The sequence below is a fragment of the Zootoca vivipara genome, chromosome 1, assembly GCF_965207765.1.
Source record: "Zootoca vivipara chromosome 1, rZooViv2.hap1.1, whole genome shotgun sequence".
Taxonomy (NCBI): Eukaryota; Metazoa; Chordata; class Lepidosauria; order Squamata; family Lacertidae; genus Zootoca; species Zootoca vivipara.
The window spans coordinates 106,690,334-106,712,218 of NC_142582.1; the positions used below are offsets into that span (position 1 = coordinate 106,690,334).

The window sequence follows — 21,885 nt, forward strand, 5'->3', positions numbered from 1 at the left end:
CATAGTCTAAGGCACTGCTTACAGTTTGTGCAACCGGATATTTTAGAAGACAGCAAAAGCCACCTCAAACCTATGCAGCATTGATATGCAATAATTCAGGCATAGGCAAACTCTGCCCTCCAGATGTTTTGGGACTACAATTCCCATCATCCCTGACCACTGGTCCTCTTAGCTAGGATGGGAGTTGTAGGCCAAAAATCTGGAGGGCCGCAGTTTGGGGATGCCTGGCCTTGAGGACCATGAGGATTGGGAAATTGTACTTCTGAAACAGGAGTGGGTGGTGGGGTTTTTAAAAATAATTTTTAAATTATTATTTCATTCTATATGTATGCACACAACAGAGATTGTTAGACAAAACTTTAAAGACGAAAAACAAAACTATATAAATAGACAGAGAGAATGAATAGTTTACACATGAGTTAAAACAAGTATAGACTATCTTCTGTATCAGATCATCAATTATATTTCCAGATTTGCCAGGCTTGTCTTGAAAGCAGGAGCGGTTTGTCCTGTTTTCCCCACTAGCTTTCACAGCACACGACATGCTTGCCTATTGCAAAACTACCAGCTTTGTTGCTGATACAGGTGAACACATGTAAAAAGGCTGACCTACAAATAGGTGTCAGCGAAGGCGGCCTCTCCGGCTGACGGCAAAACGCACCGGCGCTTCACCCACCCCCCTCTTCTCTTTCAATGAGCTCGCCCGGCGGCTCCGGCCTTGTAGTTCTTCGGAGCCCAGGCGCCCCTACAAATCCCGAGGCTTTGGCATCCGCGAGAAAACTACAAGTCCCAGCATCCCCGGCAGGGGAAAGCCTGTACTACGTGCGGGAAGCAGGGGGTGGGGAAGAGAGGGGAGGAACCTTGGATTCCGCCGAATAAAAGCGTCCCTGTGCCCAGAAAGCCGGTAAGTGTGGAGAGCGGCGCTGTCCACGTTGGCTGTGGCTGGACGGCCAGACCAGGGGGACGGGGCGGGCGGTCCTCTTTGGAGTCATTTCGGCGGAGGGACAAACCTTTGTGGAATCTAGAACGTCGAGTAATGAATGGGGAGACGGCAGGGGGTTCGGAGGGGCCGAAATGGGACCTCCCCCGCACGTCCGTAGTCCAGTTACGCAAGTAAATTTAGGGTCCTTATGTATCGAACGTTTCCACTTCACCTATGCGCTGCAATCCTCCCTAGCCCCGCTTATGGGACCGGCTTCTTTCAACGCTCATTTCAGGGTTTCGATTTGCCCAGTAGCACCGTGACCTGACCTTTTAGTTTTTCCAGAAGTGCACTCAGTCCCCCTTGATCTTCGTGTCCCCTTTTTACTACCGTATTCAGTCCCCGGCTCGCTTTACGTAAGAGCTCGGCCGTTCATTCGCCTCTGAAGTGCAACCTGCCACCCACTCGCCCCATCCACAACAGCCCACCTGAAATTTCCCTGCTTGTAGGTTGGGGGAAGCATGGTCGGGTGATTTGTCAACAGCTTCAGGTACTGCTGGCCATACTCCTCCGTCGGAAGGAGAGTCAGTGGTGAATCTCACAGACCCATATTTGGGAAAAAGAAAGTTTTGCTCTGAAGGCAGAGGCCAATTCAGTGAGCACTGTTTGCTTAATTGGAAAATGTTGCCTCCATGGAAAATTGGAAAATGTTGATCTTCCTTAAGGATTAACACATTTAGGCTGCAGTCCTGTGCCCACTCACCTGGAAGTAAGCCCCACTGAACTCAATGAAACTTATTTCTGAGTAGATATGTATTTTGTTGACTATATCTCTTATCCAACGTTCATAGCATAGCGTAGCCAATGGCCAGAGATTATGTGAATTGCAAAGATAATGTGAATTCAACACCTGGTGGACCACAGGTTAGCCACCGCTTTGTTAGACGGAATGAGGCACAAAGTTCTTCTTGCATGCCTTTAGATGGGCTTGCCACCTGGGCATCCAGCCAGTTGAAAAGTGTATATGGAAAGCCTGTGTTGATGTATCTATGCCCTTTTTGAAAACTAACTTTTGGCCTTTTTTATTAACAAAAGTTGGCCCAATTCTCCTCCCCAATATTTGTGTTTTTACTTTAAAAAAAGTATTTCTGTACAGTCGTATCAGAAAATATCAGGGCGTTGTGCAACAATAAAACATAAAACACCATTAAAAAACATTACAAATAATAATTAAAGTGACTGGCCAAACAGCTGCAAAGGCCAGTCAGCACAGAAAGATCTTCAAGAGACCCCTGAAAGTCAAAAGTGAGGATACCTGTGTACCTTTGCTGGAAGAGTGTTCCACAGCATGGGAACAGCAGTGCTAAATGCCTTACATGTAGCTGAGGCCCGTTGGGTGCCCTTAGCGAACACATTTAAATGGTAAGGATTTTGATCATGCTGATATCGTTGCAGGATGGATCTCTGTTATTCTCGTTTCCTACAATTACCGTACTGTACATGATTTAAATGGTAGAGATAGGTTGCATCATCATGACTGCAATTGAAACATCTATGCTAGATTTATAGGAGCCCCTTGCTATTTGTCTTTCCTTGCCTTTCTACTGGAAATTGAAGGACCACCAACTTGGATGGTTTAAAAAGAGGATTGGACAAATGTATGGAGGACACAGCTGTCAACAGCCACATACCACAGTGTGTCTCTGAAGACCAGTTGCTGGGAGTTGCAGGTGGGCAGAGTGCAGTTGTGGACATGTCCAGCTTGCAGGCCTTCCAAGGGCATCTGTCTGACGACTGTGATAAGAGGATGGTGGAATAGATGGGCCATTGGCACGATACAGCCGGCTCTTTTTATGTTCTTACGACTTAACAACATCGAACCTGCTTTCTAAAAGTGTTTTGCTGCAGGTGCTACATAGCATCATATGTGAGACTGTGGAAACAAGGACTGGAACAATCCTAAACACCTAGCAGAAAACTTCCAGCGCACAAAGTCACTAATTGACACCAACAGTTTTAATAATGAAATGAACTCTGGTTCTCACATCTTTTGCAAAAGCAAAGCTTCAGTAGGATTTCTGCTGTTGAGAATAGGGGTGTTAAAAACATACATACATTTACGATTCCCTCCAGGGATGTCATAGTCGCTCGTTTACGTGCGAGAAGCACACCAATGCCTCGTGGAAAATTTCCAAAGCAATTTATTCTAACTGTTGTTTTCACCTTATATATTTTTAATAACTCCATTTTTATTGCAAAGAGAAATTAGCACAAAACCAGGTGTCTTTGTTGCTTAAAAGCTCAGCTGCCACTCTGCCCCCCCCTCCCTTGAAGCTGCCATCCTGTGGTAGGTGTTGCAATTAGTGGAGATGGCAATAGTCGTGATGACACAAATGGCACAATATGGCTTCAGGTGAGAATAGACAATGGTAGCAGATGGAGTTTTCAGGCACAGGTTCTTAAAAAATAATAAAAGGAAGGAGGTGGGGGAAAGAGAGCTGAAATGGAAGGTGGATTTTTTTTAAAGGAATTGCTGCCAAAAAGAACTAGGCCTCAACAGCTACTATAAAAAGGAAAGTGATAGGAATCGAAATGTTATTCGTTAAAGAAAAATATGGTTTTGACGGTCCCCACCCACTGAGTGCAAACCTAAAATGGAAGATTCTGTGACCATCCTGGCTAACTTACTTGGTGGTTGCTATAGTTAAGAAAGACTTTGCTGTAAAGTTTAGCCTACTGTATATATGAACAGAGGAGGTTGTCTTTTACTCACTGAGCCTGAGATTATTGATTCATCAAACATAGAACTGCCTCCTTTGATTTGTAGTGACTCCCCAAGGTCTCAAGCAGAGATCTGCTGCATAAAATCACTTTAACTGGAGGTGCAAGGTCTTTAACCTGGTTCATTCTGCACGCAAAGGAAAATTTGACATTGTAATGGGAATGTCTGGGGTTCCCAGTCTCCATAGCTAGGCCCATGCACCCTCCATTTTTCTTGTAATTCTCATTCTGCCAACTCACTTATCTCACATGTACCCCATCGAGTCATGACTTATGCTTTATTTCTCCTCAGTGTTTACTGCCATGGCCAGAAGGGCTTTAAAACTCGCATCGTTGGCCACTGCAGCAGCCGCCACCACTGGGTTTTACCTGTATGGCAACAAGCACCTGGATCCCAACGATTTTGGAATTGTTCGAGTAGGCAGAGCATTTGCCACAGTAAGTTTCAATCTGGCATCTTGTGTGAGGGAAAGCATAAAGTCATCTTGAAATCCACAGGACTTATGTGTTGCCATGTAATAAACCTGATTTGAATATTTCTGGTTTACAGCGGGCGTTTTTAATCAGGAATCCATATTTTAGAGGCTTGTGTTGCGACATTTGATGAAAAAGGGAAACTCGTAAAAGGAATATAGAAGGAATCTAGGGAAAAGCTGATATAAAATATGACAGAAATCATGCAGAAAGTGGGTATCATCATCATCTTCATTTATTTGTACCCCACCCACTCGGCTAGGTTTCCCCAGCCACTCTGGGCGGCTTCCAACAAGATTAAAATACGTTAAAATGTCACACATTAAAAACTTGCCTAAACAGGCCTGCCTTCAGATGTTTTCTAAACAGGTAGTTCAGGTAGTTGTTTATCTCTTTGACGTCTGATGGGAGGGCGTTCCACAGGGCAGGTGCCACTACCAAAAAGGCCCTCTGCCTGGTTCCCTGTAGCTTTGCTTCTTGCAGTGAGGGAATCGCCAGAGGCAGTTCTGCTTCTTCGCCATCTGCTTCTTCTGCTTCTTCACCGTCGCCATTGCCTTTGCCACTTGGTAGGCTTGACGTTGAGCTCTAACCCATGTCTGGTCCAATTCAGGGAGAGTTTTCCACCACCGGCGCTCTAGCCGACTCAGAGATTGTTTCATCACCCTCGGCTCCAGGGAAAACCACGGGGCTGTCCGGGCTCCATGCAATTGGAGAGGGCACTTTGGATCCAGACAGTCAATAGGCCTGGTTAACTCCATATTCCAACAGGTCACCATGGAATCAGCTGAAAGGCCATCAACATGGGATAAAGCATCTCTGGAAACCATTTGGATCCATTAATGAAAAGCACAAAAATCAGTACACTGGGACCTAAATATTTCTATTAAAGGAATGCTGATACCCATTTACTGAGCACTTTTGTCATTCCCTACCCACCCTCCTGCAATAGAGCAGGGATGGGGAGCCTGTGGGTCTCCAGATGTTGCTAAACTACAACACCCATCATTCCTGACCGTTGGTAATGCTGACTGGGGTTGATGGGAGCTGGAGTCCAACAACTTCTGGAGGGCCACAGGCTTTCTAACTCTGATAGAAGGATATGAGTGTTCTTAATTCTTGAGATGATTGGATTGTTTTGGGTCCACCGTTCTCAAGGTGGAGGGCAATAAGCAAATGTTACAGGTACATTGTGAAGATGGTCCCTTCTGCTTCCATTCTCTCACAACCCGCCTCTCTAATTACAGGCTCAGATTTGCATCAGATCCCTCCCCGCCAGCTCATTGGATCCCCAGTAGTCTAGTGTTGCTCTAATTTACATTTGCCCCCTTTCTGTTTTCTGAGAGATGTTACGTATGTGCCTTCGAAAGCTGTCAGAGATACATCAGCTGCAGTTTTCCTCATCTCTGCAGCTCTGTAGGAGAAACATCACCTGTTGCACTTCTGCCTATTGCAAAGTTGTTAAAGGCACAAAACCTGTGTCAGGAATAGGGTGGAAAAGCAACCTTAATCAGATTGCATAATCTTACAGAGACAAAGCAGTGAAATGATCTAGCAAGGGGGACAATTCAGAAAAGACAGTTTTCTGTCTCCTGAACCATCTGGACCTATGCTTTTGGTGTGTGATAGGATCATTATTTGTTGTCTTGGTGTCCAAGCCGTATCCATGCTAAGGCCTAATATTTAGTCACTATGACAACAGGTATGATGTCACTATAGTAGATTGTGATGACGCCAGCTTTAGGCTGCTTTCTGTCAGGACTTCAGACTGTTGAGTCCCTTGTTGAACATCCAGCAGGCCAGGGCAGACCATTGTTTCCACTGAGTTCCTGACTTCAGGTTCTGCATGTCTGAATTAGAAAACCCCTGATCTGTTTGTCAGAAAGGTTGTACTATTAAGATTATTCTCTAAAAGGTAGTCCATAATTCTTGTAATATTTTTATTACACTTGCCCTATATATTTTTAGGTATGGGTGGGCAGAAAGTAGATAGGGATCTACTGGTAGATCTCTGGGTGGCTTGTAGGAGATCAGGAAGGGTTTTTGACTCACAACTCTTTAACAAAATGTCATTTTCATTTCAGCTGCTGTAGTGGAGAAAAAAGCTGAAACCTGGAAGGGACTTTTTAGTAAAGTCCTTTTGAGTTCAGTGAAAACAAATTCCCAGGATGAGAATGTGCTCAGAGACAATCTGACCATTCTGAAGCCCGCCCACTCTTGTTTTCGGGTAAACCTGAATTTGGAAACGAGTTCTAAACAAAGTGCCAAAGGTTTTAGGAGGAAGGTGAGGACTCAGTGTGCTTGGAGTGCGCTGGTAGCTTTCTGAACTGAGGATGCATTTCTAGTTGGGTAGAAGTGGGAAAAGTGAAGCCGCCCAATGGCTTAAGAAAGGACCATACTTCTGGATCAACCACAAACTCATTTTAGTAGAACAAGAGCCATGGGATACTTTGCTTATGCTGTTGTTTCTGACTTGTTTTGCAGACAGCAGTTATTACCTTTGACTACCTCACTTCTCTCCGGAGTGTTTCACGCGGGACAGAAGAATATGAGTCTGTCAAATCACAGGTAAAGGGCCAACAGGAGGGGGAGAGTACCATACCAAAGGCCGTTTTCAAAGCAAGCCCACCTGATTGCTCATTTTGCAGTTTTAAGGGCTGGAGAAGAAATGGATTTGACTTCCCACAGCCTGGAATGATGCATAGAGTTGGTAATTCAGCTAGTGCAGATGTGAAAACACAGATTACTTGACCGGGTTAGCAGGAATCCTTGGGTAGAAGGCAGTGGCTATAGGGAAGATCAAATGTGTGTGAGAGAGAGTTGGATTGGGAGAATGAAAAGGAAAGTTATGTGGATTCAGCTTCCTGAAGAAATGAGAAATGACTAAGCAAATTAAGGACAGCTTCTGATGGAGTTGTTTGGATGTTCCTGGGAAGTGCGATTTAAAAACAGAACCCGACGCATTATCTATTAAGGATAAAAATTATGATAGTTCTCCTGATGCCTTATGTTTCTTATCCCGAGTTGCTTCTGTTCCTGGAGCCTCTTGCTGAAGACTGAATGGTGGCAGCTTTGTTCTTTTGTTTGTTAGATTTCATGCCTGCCCTTCACCACAAGATTCCCGGGTGGGTTGCAACCATATAATCGTACAATGTTAACATTAAATAAAATTATTTAACAAAGCAACCACTATATCTCAAAAAAGGTGTGCTCACATAAATCTTAACTGTCAAGGGCCAAGGTTAGGAGGTGTGTCTTTAGCAAAACTCCAGAAGCTATATACAGTAACGGAGGTGCTTGATACACTTGCATGGAGAGGGAGTTCCATTGTTTGGATGCTGATGCAGAGAATGCCCTCTCTGGGGCCACCATCTCCCCATGTTTTTGAGTGTGTGGGAACTTCCAAGAGGGCACATTGGAATACCAGAGAGGATTTGTGGGGAGACTTTAAATATTTATTTTAAATATTTTTAAAGTCTCCTTTTGTTGTTGTTTAGTCGTGTCCGACTCTTCGTGACCCCATGGACCAGAGCACGCCAGGCATTCCTGTCTTCCACCGCCTCCCGCAGTTTGGTCAGACTCATGTTGGCGGCTTCGAGAACACTGTCCAACCACCTCGTCCTCTGTCGTCCCCTTCTCCTAGTGCCCTCCATCTTTCCCAACATCAGGGTCTTTTCCAGGGAGTCTTCTCTTCTCATGAAGTGGCCAAAGTATTGGAGCCTCAGCTTCACGATCTGTCCTTCCAGTGAGCACTCAGGGCTGATTTCCTTCAGAATGGATAGGTTTGATCTTCTAGCAGTCCATGGGACTCTCAAGAGTCTCCTCCAGCACCATAGTTCAAAAGCATCAATTCTTCGGCGATCGGCCTTTTTTATGGTCCAGCTCTCACTTCCATACATCACTACTAGGAAAACCATAGCTTTAACTATATGTACCTTTGTCAGCAAGGTGATGCCTCTGCTTTTTAAGATGCTGTCTAGGTTTGTCATTGCTTTTCTCCCAAGAAGCAGGCGTCTTTTAATTTCGTGATTGCTGTCACCATCTGCAGTGATCATGGAACCCAAGCTATTCCCCTGAGGTGGCTTTCATTCAATATAAAAATACAAACCCAAAATAACAATTCCTGAAGCCATCATACAATGCTACAAAATAAAACCGCAAGTTGAACCATGGGGAGATATCCAATGAAGTCATACTCAAGAGCCACGTTGGTGGCTCTACTCTTAATGGGTGGGGAAACTGCATCTGGCCAGTGGTTTGATCCTTTGATTAGTGGGTGGGCTCCCCACCTGACATCACAATCATGTTATGTGAGACAACACTTTGGACTTCGAAGTACAGTGCAGGGCTCTTTGCATGTCTAGGATTGTGGCAGGCGGGGGGGGGGGGTCAATGCTTTCCTCCCCTCCTGTGGACCTGATGCACAATAGTTTGGTTGATGGTGCTATTTGCCCTGGAGAAAAGCTCCCATTGATGCTAATTGGAGCTTTCTTCCTAAAGCAAATAGTAGCTTCAGAGAAGCAAATTCTATTCGGAATGTAGCAGGGGAGGAAAGTGTTAAGCCACGCCACTCGCATGCAATGATACCAATAATTATCTGTTCCCATCCTTTCTCCACGGTGGCGGCTACTTGCATTATTTAAAAAGTACACGGTAAATACAAAGATGCATTTAATGCCATCGCCAACATTGTGCCTGAGAAGGGAAAGGATGCTAAGGTGATAGACATATTTATATATTGCTGTCTAAGCAACTGGAGAGTTAAATTGGGAGCATCCCAAAAGCGTCATGAAAAAGAAAGAAATGATGGTCAGATGTATGCAGTTCCGAAGACACCAAGGGGAAGTTGGTTGGACAACTGCTGCCCATCTCGCACTGCAGAAAGAAATGGCAAATCAGTAGAAGTAGCAGAAACAGCAACTAGGGAGTTTTGCAGTAATACATGACTTGCACCCAGATTCATTGGAAACGTGACCTATGTGTGTATGTGTTTTTCTTTCTGGAGGCAGAGGGTGTGGCGCCCACGGCTCTTGCTCCAAAATCCAAATGTGCACACAGTCCTGGGAAAGCTGGTGGCCCTTGCTGTTAAGGGATGTAGATTTCTGAAAGATCTGAAGCTTCTAGATTGCAATCCTGCCATTCTGGAATCTTCCTTGGCCCTATTGCAATTGATTAGGAGTGATAATGACCTTGACACCTTTACCTACAGAAGAGTTGATTGTGGTTTCCTTCTGTGCTGCAGGCAGCTTGTGGTTTGATGGTTGCTGCCAATAGTTCCCACGAAGCTTTGACCCTTGGCCTTGTGTCTCCATGGCCTCATTAACCTCTGTCAGGCGCCGGCTGATGTTTTCTTTGGTTAATGTATGGGGGAAAGGCTCAGTTCATCTCAGCTGCATCCTTCTTACTTGGCAGCCGTGTTGCCCATGATTCAGCATTCAAGCCTTGCCAAGGTTAGTGGTTAGTTAGTGCAATGCGTTTCAAGAAGATTTTTGCCGTGCTCTCTCTGTGTGCCTCGAAGCCTGTAGCCTTGAACCCCCCCAGGCTAGACCTGGATGGATAGAAACCTGATGTCTGGCAGGCTGTTCAGTGCTCTCTGTAAAAAAATAAAAATACTTAATTGAAATCCATTTCACTCTCTGGTGGACAGTGTTCAATCAAACCTGTAATCACTATTGGACTTCCTTAAGAAGCTGAACTCTCTTTTTAACCGTAGCAGTATGGCTTCCAAGTCATGGTGAAGGAGAAACAAAAGGCTATGCAGAGTTGGAGCATTTGCTTTGTTTCACTTCCTGTGTGGAAACCTTAAACCAGCTTGCTGATTTTCTCTCTCCCCCCCCCCGGTTCTGCCCTGATAATGCCACCCCCCCCCCCGGCTCTGCCTGCCTGTTTCTCCTTAGTGTTCCCTCAGTTTAGCAATGTTGCCCAAACCCTTCTTTTCTTTTCCTCTTGAATTGAAATAAAATAGTCCCAAGAAACTAGTTCTATGAATCTTCTAATACTGGAGTTTGGTATAGGGCTGCAGCACATCTGGGTTTTCCCAGAAACATCCGGGAATCAGGCAGCACAATGGCATCCGGGCGGATTTTCACTAAATCGGCAAAATGTGTAGAAAAACTGGCAAGTAGGGCATTTTTTTCTTCTTCCAAGAATGATTTAAAACATCAAAGAAATGCCCTTCAAATTGGGAATACAGTGGTGCCTCGCTAGACGAATTTAATTCGTTCCACGGGTCTTTTCTTATAACGAAAAATTTGTCTAGCGAATCCCATAGGAATGCATTGATTTTTTTTGGAATTTTTTTTGCCCATAGGAACGCATTAATTGAAATTCAATGCATTCCTATGGGAAACCGCGATTCGCTAGACGAATTTTTCGTAAAACGAATTCGTCTAGCGAGGCAACCTCCGCTTGAAAAATCCTTTCGTTAAGCGGAAATTTCGTTAAGCAGGGCATTCGTTAAGCGAGGCACCACTGTATGGCAACCCTAGATTTGTATGTGCTTCCTTCCAAAACTTGTTTTGTGGTACAGAATATTATTTCGGTGTGTGAGAGATGGAAATCTCTGAGTCGCCATATGAGACTTTTAACTTTTGTTGTGCTTTTAACTAGTACAGGTACACTCTGTTTTCACTTCTCACCTTGTAGCTGTTGCTTTACCCCTGGAGATGGTGTCTGCTGTGATTGTGGACAATGCCCTGTAATTAATAGTCTGTGCTGCTTAATAGAACATGCATGGATGGTAGTTGGGAGATAGGAAACCTCAGTGCCAGGCCCGGTCCCTGAGCCTGCTGGGGCCAAACAAGGACATCGTCATTAGGAAACAATTACATAGAAAGCAGATTAAGCAGGGAATGGGCTCCCCATGGGCACCTAGCAGGCTCCTATTTAGCTTCAAGGAAACATCATCAGTTCCTCTCCGTTTTCCTTTCATGTGTGAGCTGCTCTTGCTGCTAATTCTCACAGCCGGGCAGTTCCTAGCATCGCTTTATGGGCAGCAAATTGGGGGACTATTTACTTCTTTCTGTAGGGAAATGAAACCAAACCTGCTTGCTTGGATTCTCCAGAAATATTAAGCAAGCATCTTTCTCCCAGTTAACTCTTTTGGCTTCAGAACTGCTGTGTCAGGGCCATTTGGGGAGGTTAATTATCTCTTTTATTTTGGCGAGCAGAACTGGGATATTCTGTACCTCTGAGGTACTGGTGTTTTTTTTGAGCTGAAGTTATCTGAGCAATTTGTTCCGAGGTCGTGTGAGGAGCTGCAGCGGGAATTTTTTTTATGATGTCAGGAGAATGCTAGGCTGATCCTGCTGAGTTTTTTTGTCTCCTCAACTCAAACTAGGATTTGACTGCTAACAGTACAAATGTACTAAGAACTGGAGGAGACTGAACATTTGTACTGTCAGCCAGTCCCTAAAACTGGGAGCACTGCTAATACCATGGCACCTTTTGATTATTTCTTAGGCAAAACCTGAAGTTTATCTATTTATTCATTTGTATGCCGCCCATCTGACTGGGTTGCCCCAGCCACTCTGGGGCAAAGCAGGCCACAACAACCATATATGCATGTAAGAAGCACATAGAAATTTAAAATTGGATCACCAACTATGATAGAAAGATATTTTATTGATTGCCTGAATAAGCTTGGTGGCACAGAAAAGTTCCCAGCAGACATTTAAAGGTTAAAACAGAGCATCCCACAGAACTGGGCTGAGGACTCTGAAGGCTCGGTTTTGTGTCACTGTTAGATGAGCCTCACCAACTTGGGGAATGACCAATGATGTTCCTTCAGATAATTTCAGTGATTGAGCTGGAATATAAAGGTTCATTCTGTCCTAAGGTACCTTGAACGTAAGCTGTGTGGGGGCTTTGTAAATGAATACAATGTCTCCAATAACTTCAACAACCATTCCTCCATATTAAACAATAAGTTTTTCCATCTTTGTCCACACAAGAATTTCTCAGCTATGATAATTCATTAAAATAACATTCCATAGTTCTTTACCTATTATGTATTTATTAGTTTGTACCTGGTTCCGTACCTTCTGTTCCCATTTCCTGTTGTATTTGTTGTAGTTTTCCATCTTGATTTTTTTTAAAAAATAGTCCCTCCATTTACGCTTCTTCTATTCCCCTCCCCGCCAAGAAAAGTGACAGAGGTTTGATAGCTTTATCATATGAATTGACTCCAAGTTGTACGCAGAGACCTTTCACTCTCAACTCTTATCACTGCCAGCTCAGGATGTCTCTTCATATCTTCATCCATGACTCCATTCCACTCCTCCAACTTCCCAACTCTGCCATTTGGTTGTTTCATTTCTCTAGTCTAGGCACTTACATGAAGGACTTCTCCTTTTCACCAACTGTTGCCTCCAACTTTACCACCTCACCCTCCTGTTCTGGCAATCCTTCATCCCATATTGTTCTCCGAAGTCTCTGTGTCCTCTAATTCCACTTTCTATTTCATCTTCCTCTAGTCCGCTTTCATTCACCATTTCACCAATCTCAGCCCCAATCGCTTTTATTTGCTTATCAAACAATTGCTGAATGATGCCAACAGTCAATGGGATTGTCCAACAATGTATTAGTCATACCGTATGTTTTTGATCTTATTAACAATTCAGTCTCCACCTTGAGATCTCCACAATCTCCACCTCAGAGATCTCCCGTCTCCACCTTAAGATCCGCTGTGATGTAAACTTTGAAGACTTGGTTGTTGAGTATTCACCTGATTTTCTTACACTGTGCTTAGAATATGCTTGATCGTTATTGTGTGTTCATTCTGATTTGTTTGCAGAGATATTATATGATAAGGAGCATTTTTCCTGGTTTGTCTGCATGGTATTTGTATATTTCCCTGTTAATCATTTGCTCACCTCACATATTCCCTGTCACTTTCCTAACTGCAAAAAGTCTGTTGTTTAAAAGTGAATTTGTTGTGCTAGAGCAACAAAGGGCTTTAAGCTCATCATTGTTATTGTTTGATAATAATGATAATAATTCCCTGACAGGGACTCAGGGCGGCTTACAGATAAAATAAGAACAGCTTGAAATATAGGGGGAAATAATTAAAAAACAATTAAATATTAATACAGTCCTACCTCGGTTTAAGTATGCTTTGGTTTGAGTACTTCAGTTTAAGTACTCCGCGGACCCGTCTGGAACGAATTAATCCACTTTCCATTACTTTCAATGGGAAAGTTCGCTTCAGGTTAAGTATGCTTCAGGTTAAGTACAGACTTCCAGAACCAATTACACTCATACTTTGGGTTAAGTACACTTCAGGTTTAGTACTCCGTGGACCCGTCCGGATCAGATTAATCCACTTTCCATTACTTTCAATGGGAAAGCTCGCTTCAGGTTAAGTACGCTTCAGGTTAAATATTCTGCGGACCGTCTGGAACGGATTAATCCACTTTCCATTACTTTCAATGGGAAAGTTCGCTTCAGGTTAAGTATGCTTCAGGTTAAGTACAGACTTCCAGAACCAATTACACTCATACTTTGGGTTAAGTACACTTCAGGTTTAGTACTCCGTGGACCCGTCCGGATCAGATTAATCCACTTTCCATTACTTTCAATGGGAAAGCTCGCTTCAGGTTAAGTACGCTTCAGGTTAAATATTCTGCGGACCGTCTGGAACGGATTAATCCACTTTCCATTACTTTCAATGGGAAAGTTCGCTTCAGGTTAAGTACGCTTCAGGTTAAGTACAGACTTCCGGAACCAATTGTGTATTTAAACCAAGGTACCACTGTACACACACATATAAAATTTATTAAAAACATACAATCACAACGAAAACAGCAAGGCACCAGCCCCTTCCTTAAAAGCAATCAGTTACCAAAACTGGCGGAAGTACAACAAGGAGCCACTCTAACTTCTCTTGGGATGGAGTTCCAAAGTCTGGGAGCAGCCGCCAAGAAAGCCCTCTCCTGCTTCCCCACCAAATGTGCGTGTGAGGGTGTCGGTATTGGAAGAAAGTCTCAAAACAGGGCAGGTTCATTTGAGGGAATATGATTTTTCAGATGGTTTCATCATCATCTTCCACAGGCATCCCAAGGCAATGTACAAAACCCACTTCAAATGCGCAAACCTAGATTTCCAATGCTGCGCTTGTATCCATTCTACAAAATGGTGACAGTCCTGGAGGTGACCATGTCTATTTGGTTACAGGGTACAGTTTCAGCTTTTTGAGAGGCTTCTTTTTTTTAAAAAAAAGGAGGGGAAATGTTCACTCTGACTTCTAGTAGGTACACTTTGGATAAAATTAAATGGTGCCTTGCTGAGCCAGCACCTTCCACTTCAGTCGGCGTTGCTCTTCATTGCCTTCCATCATGTTAGCAGAACAGTTATTTAAACCATGTCTAATTTAATTCCCAAGATAGGATTGAGCTACATGCCACTCACAAAGACGGTACTTCTCTCTGGTGTGCAGGCCTGCATTTGTTTCTATTTATTTATTTCATTTCATTTAAATAAATAAATAAAATTCTGCTTTCCCTGATGTATTCCCATATGTCACCTCCAGGTGGGGCTGTTCCTTTGTTGTTGGATCAAAGATAGGCCTAAAAGATTTATCACCTTAAAGGACTTCGGCCCTTTCCATGACAATTGAAAACAAAGCAAAACTGGTTTTCCATCATTGGGGCTCTTTTCATGTTTGTCCCAGTTCACTGCCAGCGCTGTGATATCTCCTTCTCTTGTACTGGATTGTGAAGTGGCAGTGGTGGGGATATATCTTTGCTGTGGTGACAGGCTATACTTGAGTTTTCCTCTCTTGTTTTTAATCTGGAGAGTTTTGGGGACACATGACTTTCAAAGAGGTGTACAAAAATTAATAGCCAACAACAATGCCATATAGTTTTCTATTCAATAAAGATTTCAATGATAATGAGCGCCATGTGTACATTAAAAGAGGTGCGAAGGCATATTTGCAATTTGCCAGTCAGGAGAGCATCAGTTAATCATCTGCCCTATTAATTCTAGTTTCCTCTATTTCCCTCCCAATGGAGAACTTTCCATTGCAGGGTGACTCTGGGAAAGTGGTTTTGCCTTGCCTTGCCTTGAAATCTACCCAAAATGCAAACTGCTCTTTTGCAAAAGGAAGCCATTCGAATGAAGGCCCCAGATGTACCCAAGTCTATAGTTTGATACTACTCTCCCAAATAATAGGGTCTTTGCCCAATAAATGCAGAGATATTACTCATTTGTATTATAGGATCCAGATTATTGCCCCCACTCCCACTCAACACCATTTGTGAGATACCAGCACTCAAACCGTGGTATGCTGTCGCTAGAAAAACGTGATTCCGCTCCCAAGCCAGTTAAGGCTATATTAAGCCCAGGTTGCACATAATGGTAAAGTGACCACAGTAATACAAAGTCCAAACAAGCAATGCCTGACCATTCATGAGCAGTGCACCCTCCCCGCCATCTCCCGCTTTTGTGCCAAGAGGAAACAAATCACAGTGCTGGCTGCGAACCAGAACCCATGGTTTGTTTCTCTCCAAGCAAACCATGACAAGTAAACCAACAACAAAGCTTGGCTTCCACCAGTGCTAACCCAGTGCTGTGGTTTGTTGCCTCCCTGCACAGGAAAAGCTGAGGTGGGCACAGTATGAGCGGCACTCACCAGTGTGCTGCTCATTCCCAGTAAACCATGGTTTGTTTGGACTATGTTAACAAGCGAATTATGCATTACCACTCAAAGGCAGGGGTACAGATCCATTTCTGTACTGTTGGACGCCTATGCACAGCAGGCTTCTGCTCAGCTTCCCTCTGTGGTTGTGTACTCCCCTTCTGCTGTGCTGAAGGGGACAAATGGTTATTGAAAGGGTTGTGTGTGTGTGTATGTGTATGTGTGTGCATGTGTGCGTACAGCAGCACAGTGTTTTTAGCTGTCTGAGTACCAAATGGATTTTTCAGGCCAGAGGAAACATATCAGATTGCAAAGCAAAGGTCACTGTGCTCTTGTTAGGTGACATTGTACGGATTGTTGTGATATCTGGACCTCTTGTAGGAGAAGTCGTCCTAGATTCTGAACATCACTTGGGGAGGAGTGAAAGAAGAAAACAATTCTTAACCCAAAGGGATGGCTCCTAGTGTGTGTGTTTTTAAAGGCAGTGCAATTTACCACTGTAGTCACAGTGACTCTAACTTCTTTAACTGTCCGTATGGTTTCTGATAGAAATCTTCATTTCCAAATAACTACCATAACTTTGCTTGGAAAAATAAAACTTGGCAAAAATGAGCAGCTCAGGGCAGTGCTCATGCAGCAGTTAGTGTGGCAAGATACAACATAGGACAGGGCTCCTAGGCCTCTAATAGTTGTGTAGAACTGGGAATTTCAGCATGTGTAGACTTCATGCCATGCCATGCCTGCTGAAATTCCCTCTTCTCCACAGCTGTTACAAGTGTAGGATCCTTGTAGCCATTTGTATTGGGCCACCATAGCAGCTGATAAGGGTGTCCATTCAAACATGGGGATGTGCCATAGCTCATATGCTGTTTGCCAATGCCTTGAACTATAACTCAGTACCTGGGGTCCTTTAGACGTGGTACAAAACCAGCCAGACTAAGTTTCTAAGAAAGCAAAAGTGATAAGTTGTTCTATTTATTATTAGCTATAAAAAAGTAATATAAGTTCTCCATCTGTAAACAAAAGTCACTTGCTTTGTAGCCTTGCTTTGAGGAAAGACGAAGGAAGGCTTGTATTTTTTAATTTAAAAATTTCAGTATGCTAAAGTGAAGATCACCGTTCCATTTTGAGATATTTGCACATGCTCAGTGAGTTGTTGGGTCAGGAAAGCACTGATAAATTTATATACGGGCTATGAGAGAATAAGAGGAACAGACTAAATTGTTTTCCCCTGGTATGCTTAAAGGTAAAGGTAAAGGGAACCCTGACCATTAGGTCCAGTTGTGACCGACTCTGGGGTTGTGGCGCTCATCTCGCGTTATTGGCCGAGGGAGCCAGCGTACAACTTCCAGTCATGTGGCCAGCATGACAAAGCCATTTCTGGTGAATCAGAGCAGCACACGGAAACACCGTTTACCTTCCTGCTGTATTTATCTACTTGCACTTTGAAGTGCTTTAAAAACTGCTAGGTTGGCAGGAGCTGGGACCGAGCAACGGGAGCTCACCCTGTCGCGGGGATTCGAACCTCCGACCTTCTGATTGGCAAGCCCTAGGCTCTGTGGTTTAACCCACAGTGCCACCCGCATCCCCCCTGGTATGCTTACCATATAGAAAAGATGTTGGACTGCTGGTATTAGACCTGTTGCAGCAAGTTAGCCACTGGATCATGTTCATGTAAAGGGTTTTTTGCAAGGATTGAATAGCAGACTTAGCATAAATTCTGTGGGCTTCTTCTGCTAAACCAGTGACCTTATCAAAATCTCCCTAAAGTGTATCAGATGAAGGAAGGTGCTTCAGGCTAACACACAATTAGCTTACCTGTCAAGCCAACGTCTTCATTTTACCCTGCTTCGTCAGTGCCAAGGGGATAACTGAAATTGGTATTGGCTTATAGATGCTTCTCCAAATTAGGGAAGGATCTTAAGGGTGATTCGCACAACTGTTGGGCGGATTCATATGTTTGCTGCTTTGAAGCCCTTCTGGTGGAAAGGCTTGACAGAGTAAGATAAATAAATAAATTTTAAAATCGGAGGCCCACTCCTTGCCTGTTGCCAGCTGCTTGTGTGCAGCTGCTGCCACATGCAGGATTAAGCTTTGCGTGTGTTACTGCAAAGACTGGGAAACTCAGTTTTGAAGCCTTGTGCAAAAGGCTTAGCTTCATACTTGGCAGCAGTTGTGTGTGGTTGGCTGACAACTGGCGGTGAGCTGACATGGGCAGCTTTTGGAGTGGCTACCCTTCATGGTTGTGTGAATCAGCCTTCAAGGGTCCACCTAAATCAGGCATAGGCAAACTCGGCCCTCCAGATGTTATGGGACTACAACTCCCATCATCCCTAGCTAACAGGACCAGTGGTCAGGGATGATGGGAGTTGTAGTCCCAAAACATTTGGAGGGCCGAGTTTGCCTATGCCTAACCTAAATGCTACTGGAAGGAAATTTTTTAATTTTGTTTCGACTAAATGTTGGCAGTTAATCTAAAACCTGCTTAGATGAAAGGTCCACCCTAACCCCCCCCCCCGAGCTGCAGCAGCTGCTGATTTAATTTGGAAACAATAAAATGGAGCTCTGTGTCTTTAGCCTTTGCCTGAATAATTGAATTGTCCGGGTGATTGACCCAGTAAGATGGGCAAGAATGAGTGTGTTTGCTTCTGTAAATCTAGGCAATCATCTTTGAACAAGGCTATACAGTATTGAGCTATACTTGGGAGCATCCCAAAGTCTGGAAATGGTTACAGGATCATAGCTGCAGCATATACAGTACTCTTGAAGGGCACGTATGCTAAAAGAGTGGGTAGGTGAGCTAGGCAGTGTCAAAAAAATCCTTAAACTGACATTTCCCACTTTCTTCTTCTTCTTCTTCTTCTTCTTCTTCTTCTTCTTCTTCTTCTTCTTCTTCTTCTTCTTCTTCTTCTTCTTCTTCGATCACTTGTAGCCGAGTAAGATTGTCTTAGATTGTCTTTCATGAACACAGTCCTAACAGTGAGTCCGTAAGTGACTGTTCTCCAATTGGAGCGCTCGCAGGCCAGTGTTCTCTAGTTGTCAGTGTTTATACTACATTTTTAAAGATTTGCCTTGAGAGAGTCTTTAGACCTCTATTGTTGACCACCAGCATTACGCTTTTCATGCATTATATAGCAAACGTGTTTAAAGCCAAAGCTAGATATAGCCCTGTGTCTGCATAGAGCAGGGATGGGGGGGGGCGCTTTTTCAGCCTGAGAGCTCATCCCCTCATCTTCTGGAGGCCGTGTGCCATTGGTGGACAAAGCTAGAGGTAAAAATGGGTGAAGCAATGGATGTGACCCTAAACTTTGTGCAGTAAGGCTACATCCCATCCATGCAAATGCCACAGGTTTCTACACCCATACGCTCATTTTGCCTCCTAGGCAAACAGGAAACAGTTGTTGAGGGAGTACACGGAGCATGTCCAGTGAGGAATGTGGTCTGGCATACAGGTGTAGCTTGAGGAAAGTCCCAGGGGTGGGATAGAGAGGCACGAAGGGCCACATTTAACCCTCAACCCTCAGGGCTAAGGCTTCTTGCATTGGTGTAGATGGATAACTTAATATATTGCATACACTGATGACAACCGAAAGCAGCTGTTGTTGTTGTTGTTGTTGTTGTTGTTGTTGTTGTTGTTGTTGTTGTGTTGTTAAAAAACAGAGTCCAGGACAAACTGGGATCTTTACTTTAAAATAATTATGTGAGAGCAGTGTTTTTTTATCGGCTCCTTACAATTCATTCGGCTTCAGACAGCAGTTGCTGTTTCTTCATCGCACGCCAGAAGGAGAGTGAATCTGTTCCCTGTTTGGGGGAAAGTTGAAATGGTGATAACATGCTCATAATGAAGACCAGAATGGCTGTAGTCTCCTCTTTGTGTCACTGCAGATTTTTTTTTTTAAAAAGTGTGGAGCTAGCAACTCACAGGAGAGGCTTTGGGAAGTCTGCCGCTATATTCCGCAAGAGTTACAGTAAATCTTCCAAACGGTTGCCAAAGCAGCCCTGCAAAGTTACATTATATTTCAGTATGTACCCTTAGCTTTGTTTGCCGAGTTCTGGGAGGCTTTGCACAATACAGATGGTCAAGCTATGGCGTGGCTTCAGCGGCAGTCATTTGCAAAATCCATGTATGATGATTTGTGGGATTTTAAATAAATCCAAACCCACAACCTCGCCTTATAGCAAGTGTGTTGCCCCCCCCCCCCCGGTGTGTGTTTCATCTTATCTATCCCACCTTAACTTACTTCAGATTGAATCATTGTGGAACATTTGTGCAATTAACGGATGTTTCTTAAATATATAAATAAACTGTTGACTTGCTTGTAAATTGTGGGACATATGTGTAGTTAATTAAAGAAGACGAGAGGCATAGATAGGGCCACTACTGCACCAACCTGCCCCCTCCTGCCATTCCCCAGTGACAGATGCCCCCCTCCCCCCTAAACCTGGATTGCTTTAAAAAAATGTTTATATTCGGTTGGAAAATGTCGTTTCAATCACAACATGCCCCGTAATTAATTGCATAGCAATTCCAGCGTGCAGCTCTGTCACCCATGATAGGGACAGGGGAATGGGGGAAGGTGTTGATATTTTTTGTTGATGGTTGAACATTTGTTTTCCTCATCATTTTGACATCAGAGGTAATTGCCACCCCTGAAATATTTTTCTTGCCGCTATTACAAGGGAACTGTTAGGGACAAATTAATTATGAAGTCTCTTGCTATGGCAGATGAATAGGCCGATGGAAGAGATTTCTTCCTGTCTTCTGCAACTTTTGGCTGGCAGGGTGTTGGGCATTTATGTACTAAAAACATCAGACTTTTCTCAGACACATGATATAAAGCATGTTATCTATATACAGCAGCAAACTAGCATATCAGTTTATTGCCGAGGGCAAATGGAGGAATTAAGAATAAAAATCATAATGGACCCAACCTGACAGTAAACAGAACCTTCCCACTGCAAGCCAATTCCGTTCTTTTTAAAAGCGCTTCTGTCTACCAGGTTCTTTTTTTCAGAAAGGGCTTCTATAAGGCACCACCGTTGTGCATGGTGCTTTACAGAGTACAAAGGGATTGATCCCTGCCCTGAGGGGCTTACAAACCAAAATTTGAAATGGGGAGGGAGGGAACTGGAGCCATGGTGCTAAACTAGGGAAGAATATGCAGGCATTCCTGTTAGCTGTACAGTGGTACCTCTACTTACGAATAACTCTACTTACGAAGGTTTCTACTTACGAATGGAGCTCCGTCCGCCATCTTGGATGCGGTTTAGATAGGATTTTTTCTACTTACGAATTTTTTCTCCCAATGCATTCCTATGGGATTCGACTTACAATTTTTTTCTACTTACAAATGTGCGTTTGGAACGCATTAAATTCGTAAGTAGAGGTACCACTGTACTTAGGCTTAATTTGGAGAGGGGAGATGAGTTAAAGGACCACTTTTTTTCAAGAATAGGGTTGATCTTCTCAAAATGTTCCTGCTTCATGTTCAAATTCAGTAAGGAAGGCTCTGTCAAGAGAGGAGGTAGATTATGTGATGGAGAAGACAGATACTTTCTGTACCACCAAGGCCTTCCTGATCAGATATTGCCCACACAGTTCTTAAAGGTCCCCCCCCCGCCCATATTTACAAGAGTTAGAAACCTGCCCTGTTGAAGGAAAACATTATTTAGGCTTCCATGGCAACTGCCAGATTCGGAATCAGGTGCCGCCATGGAGACCAGGCTAGCGTATTTGGTAATATTTCAGGTACAGATCAGACTGTGACTTATAAATGGTATTGAGAAGCAAATTGGCTATTAGCACCAGTTTTGCTATTATTGTTAAATGGAATAGGTTACATCCCCCCCAATTGCTAGGTCTTTAATGCAGACAAGTGGGTAGCTGCAACATGAGCCAGGGCATAGTTAAGCTGCTATTCTCCATGCCAGCTTCCCCTAACCTGGTGCCATTTGGGTGTTTTGCACTAGAAATCGCATCCGCCTCAGCCAGTGCACCCAGTGGGAATTGTAGTCCAAAACACCTGGGGGGGCATTGGGATTGAGGAAGGCCACTCCGTGTCAACACTTGACA

General features: G+C 43.8%; 1 protein-coding gene across 3 annotated transcripts in view; it reads left to right on the forward strand.

The window, feature by feature from the left end:
• Positions 1–767: 767 nt before the first annotated feature.
• Positions 768–21,885, forward strand: part of ADCK1 (aarF domain containing kinase 1) — a 99,506-nt gene continuing 78,388 nt past the window's right edge. Inside the window, exons 1-3 of one of the 3 annotated variants that reach the window (XM_035107923.3) lie at positions 768–904; positions 3,996–4,141; positions 6,659–6,742. In XM_035107923.3, the coding sequence (XP_034963814.1) occupies positions 4,007–4,141; positions 6,659–6,742 (219 nt within the window). In that variant the 5' untranslated portion in view covers positions 768–904; positions 3,996–4,006. The other 2 variants (XM_035107919.3, XM_035107924.3) reach the window with 2 other exon arrangements.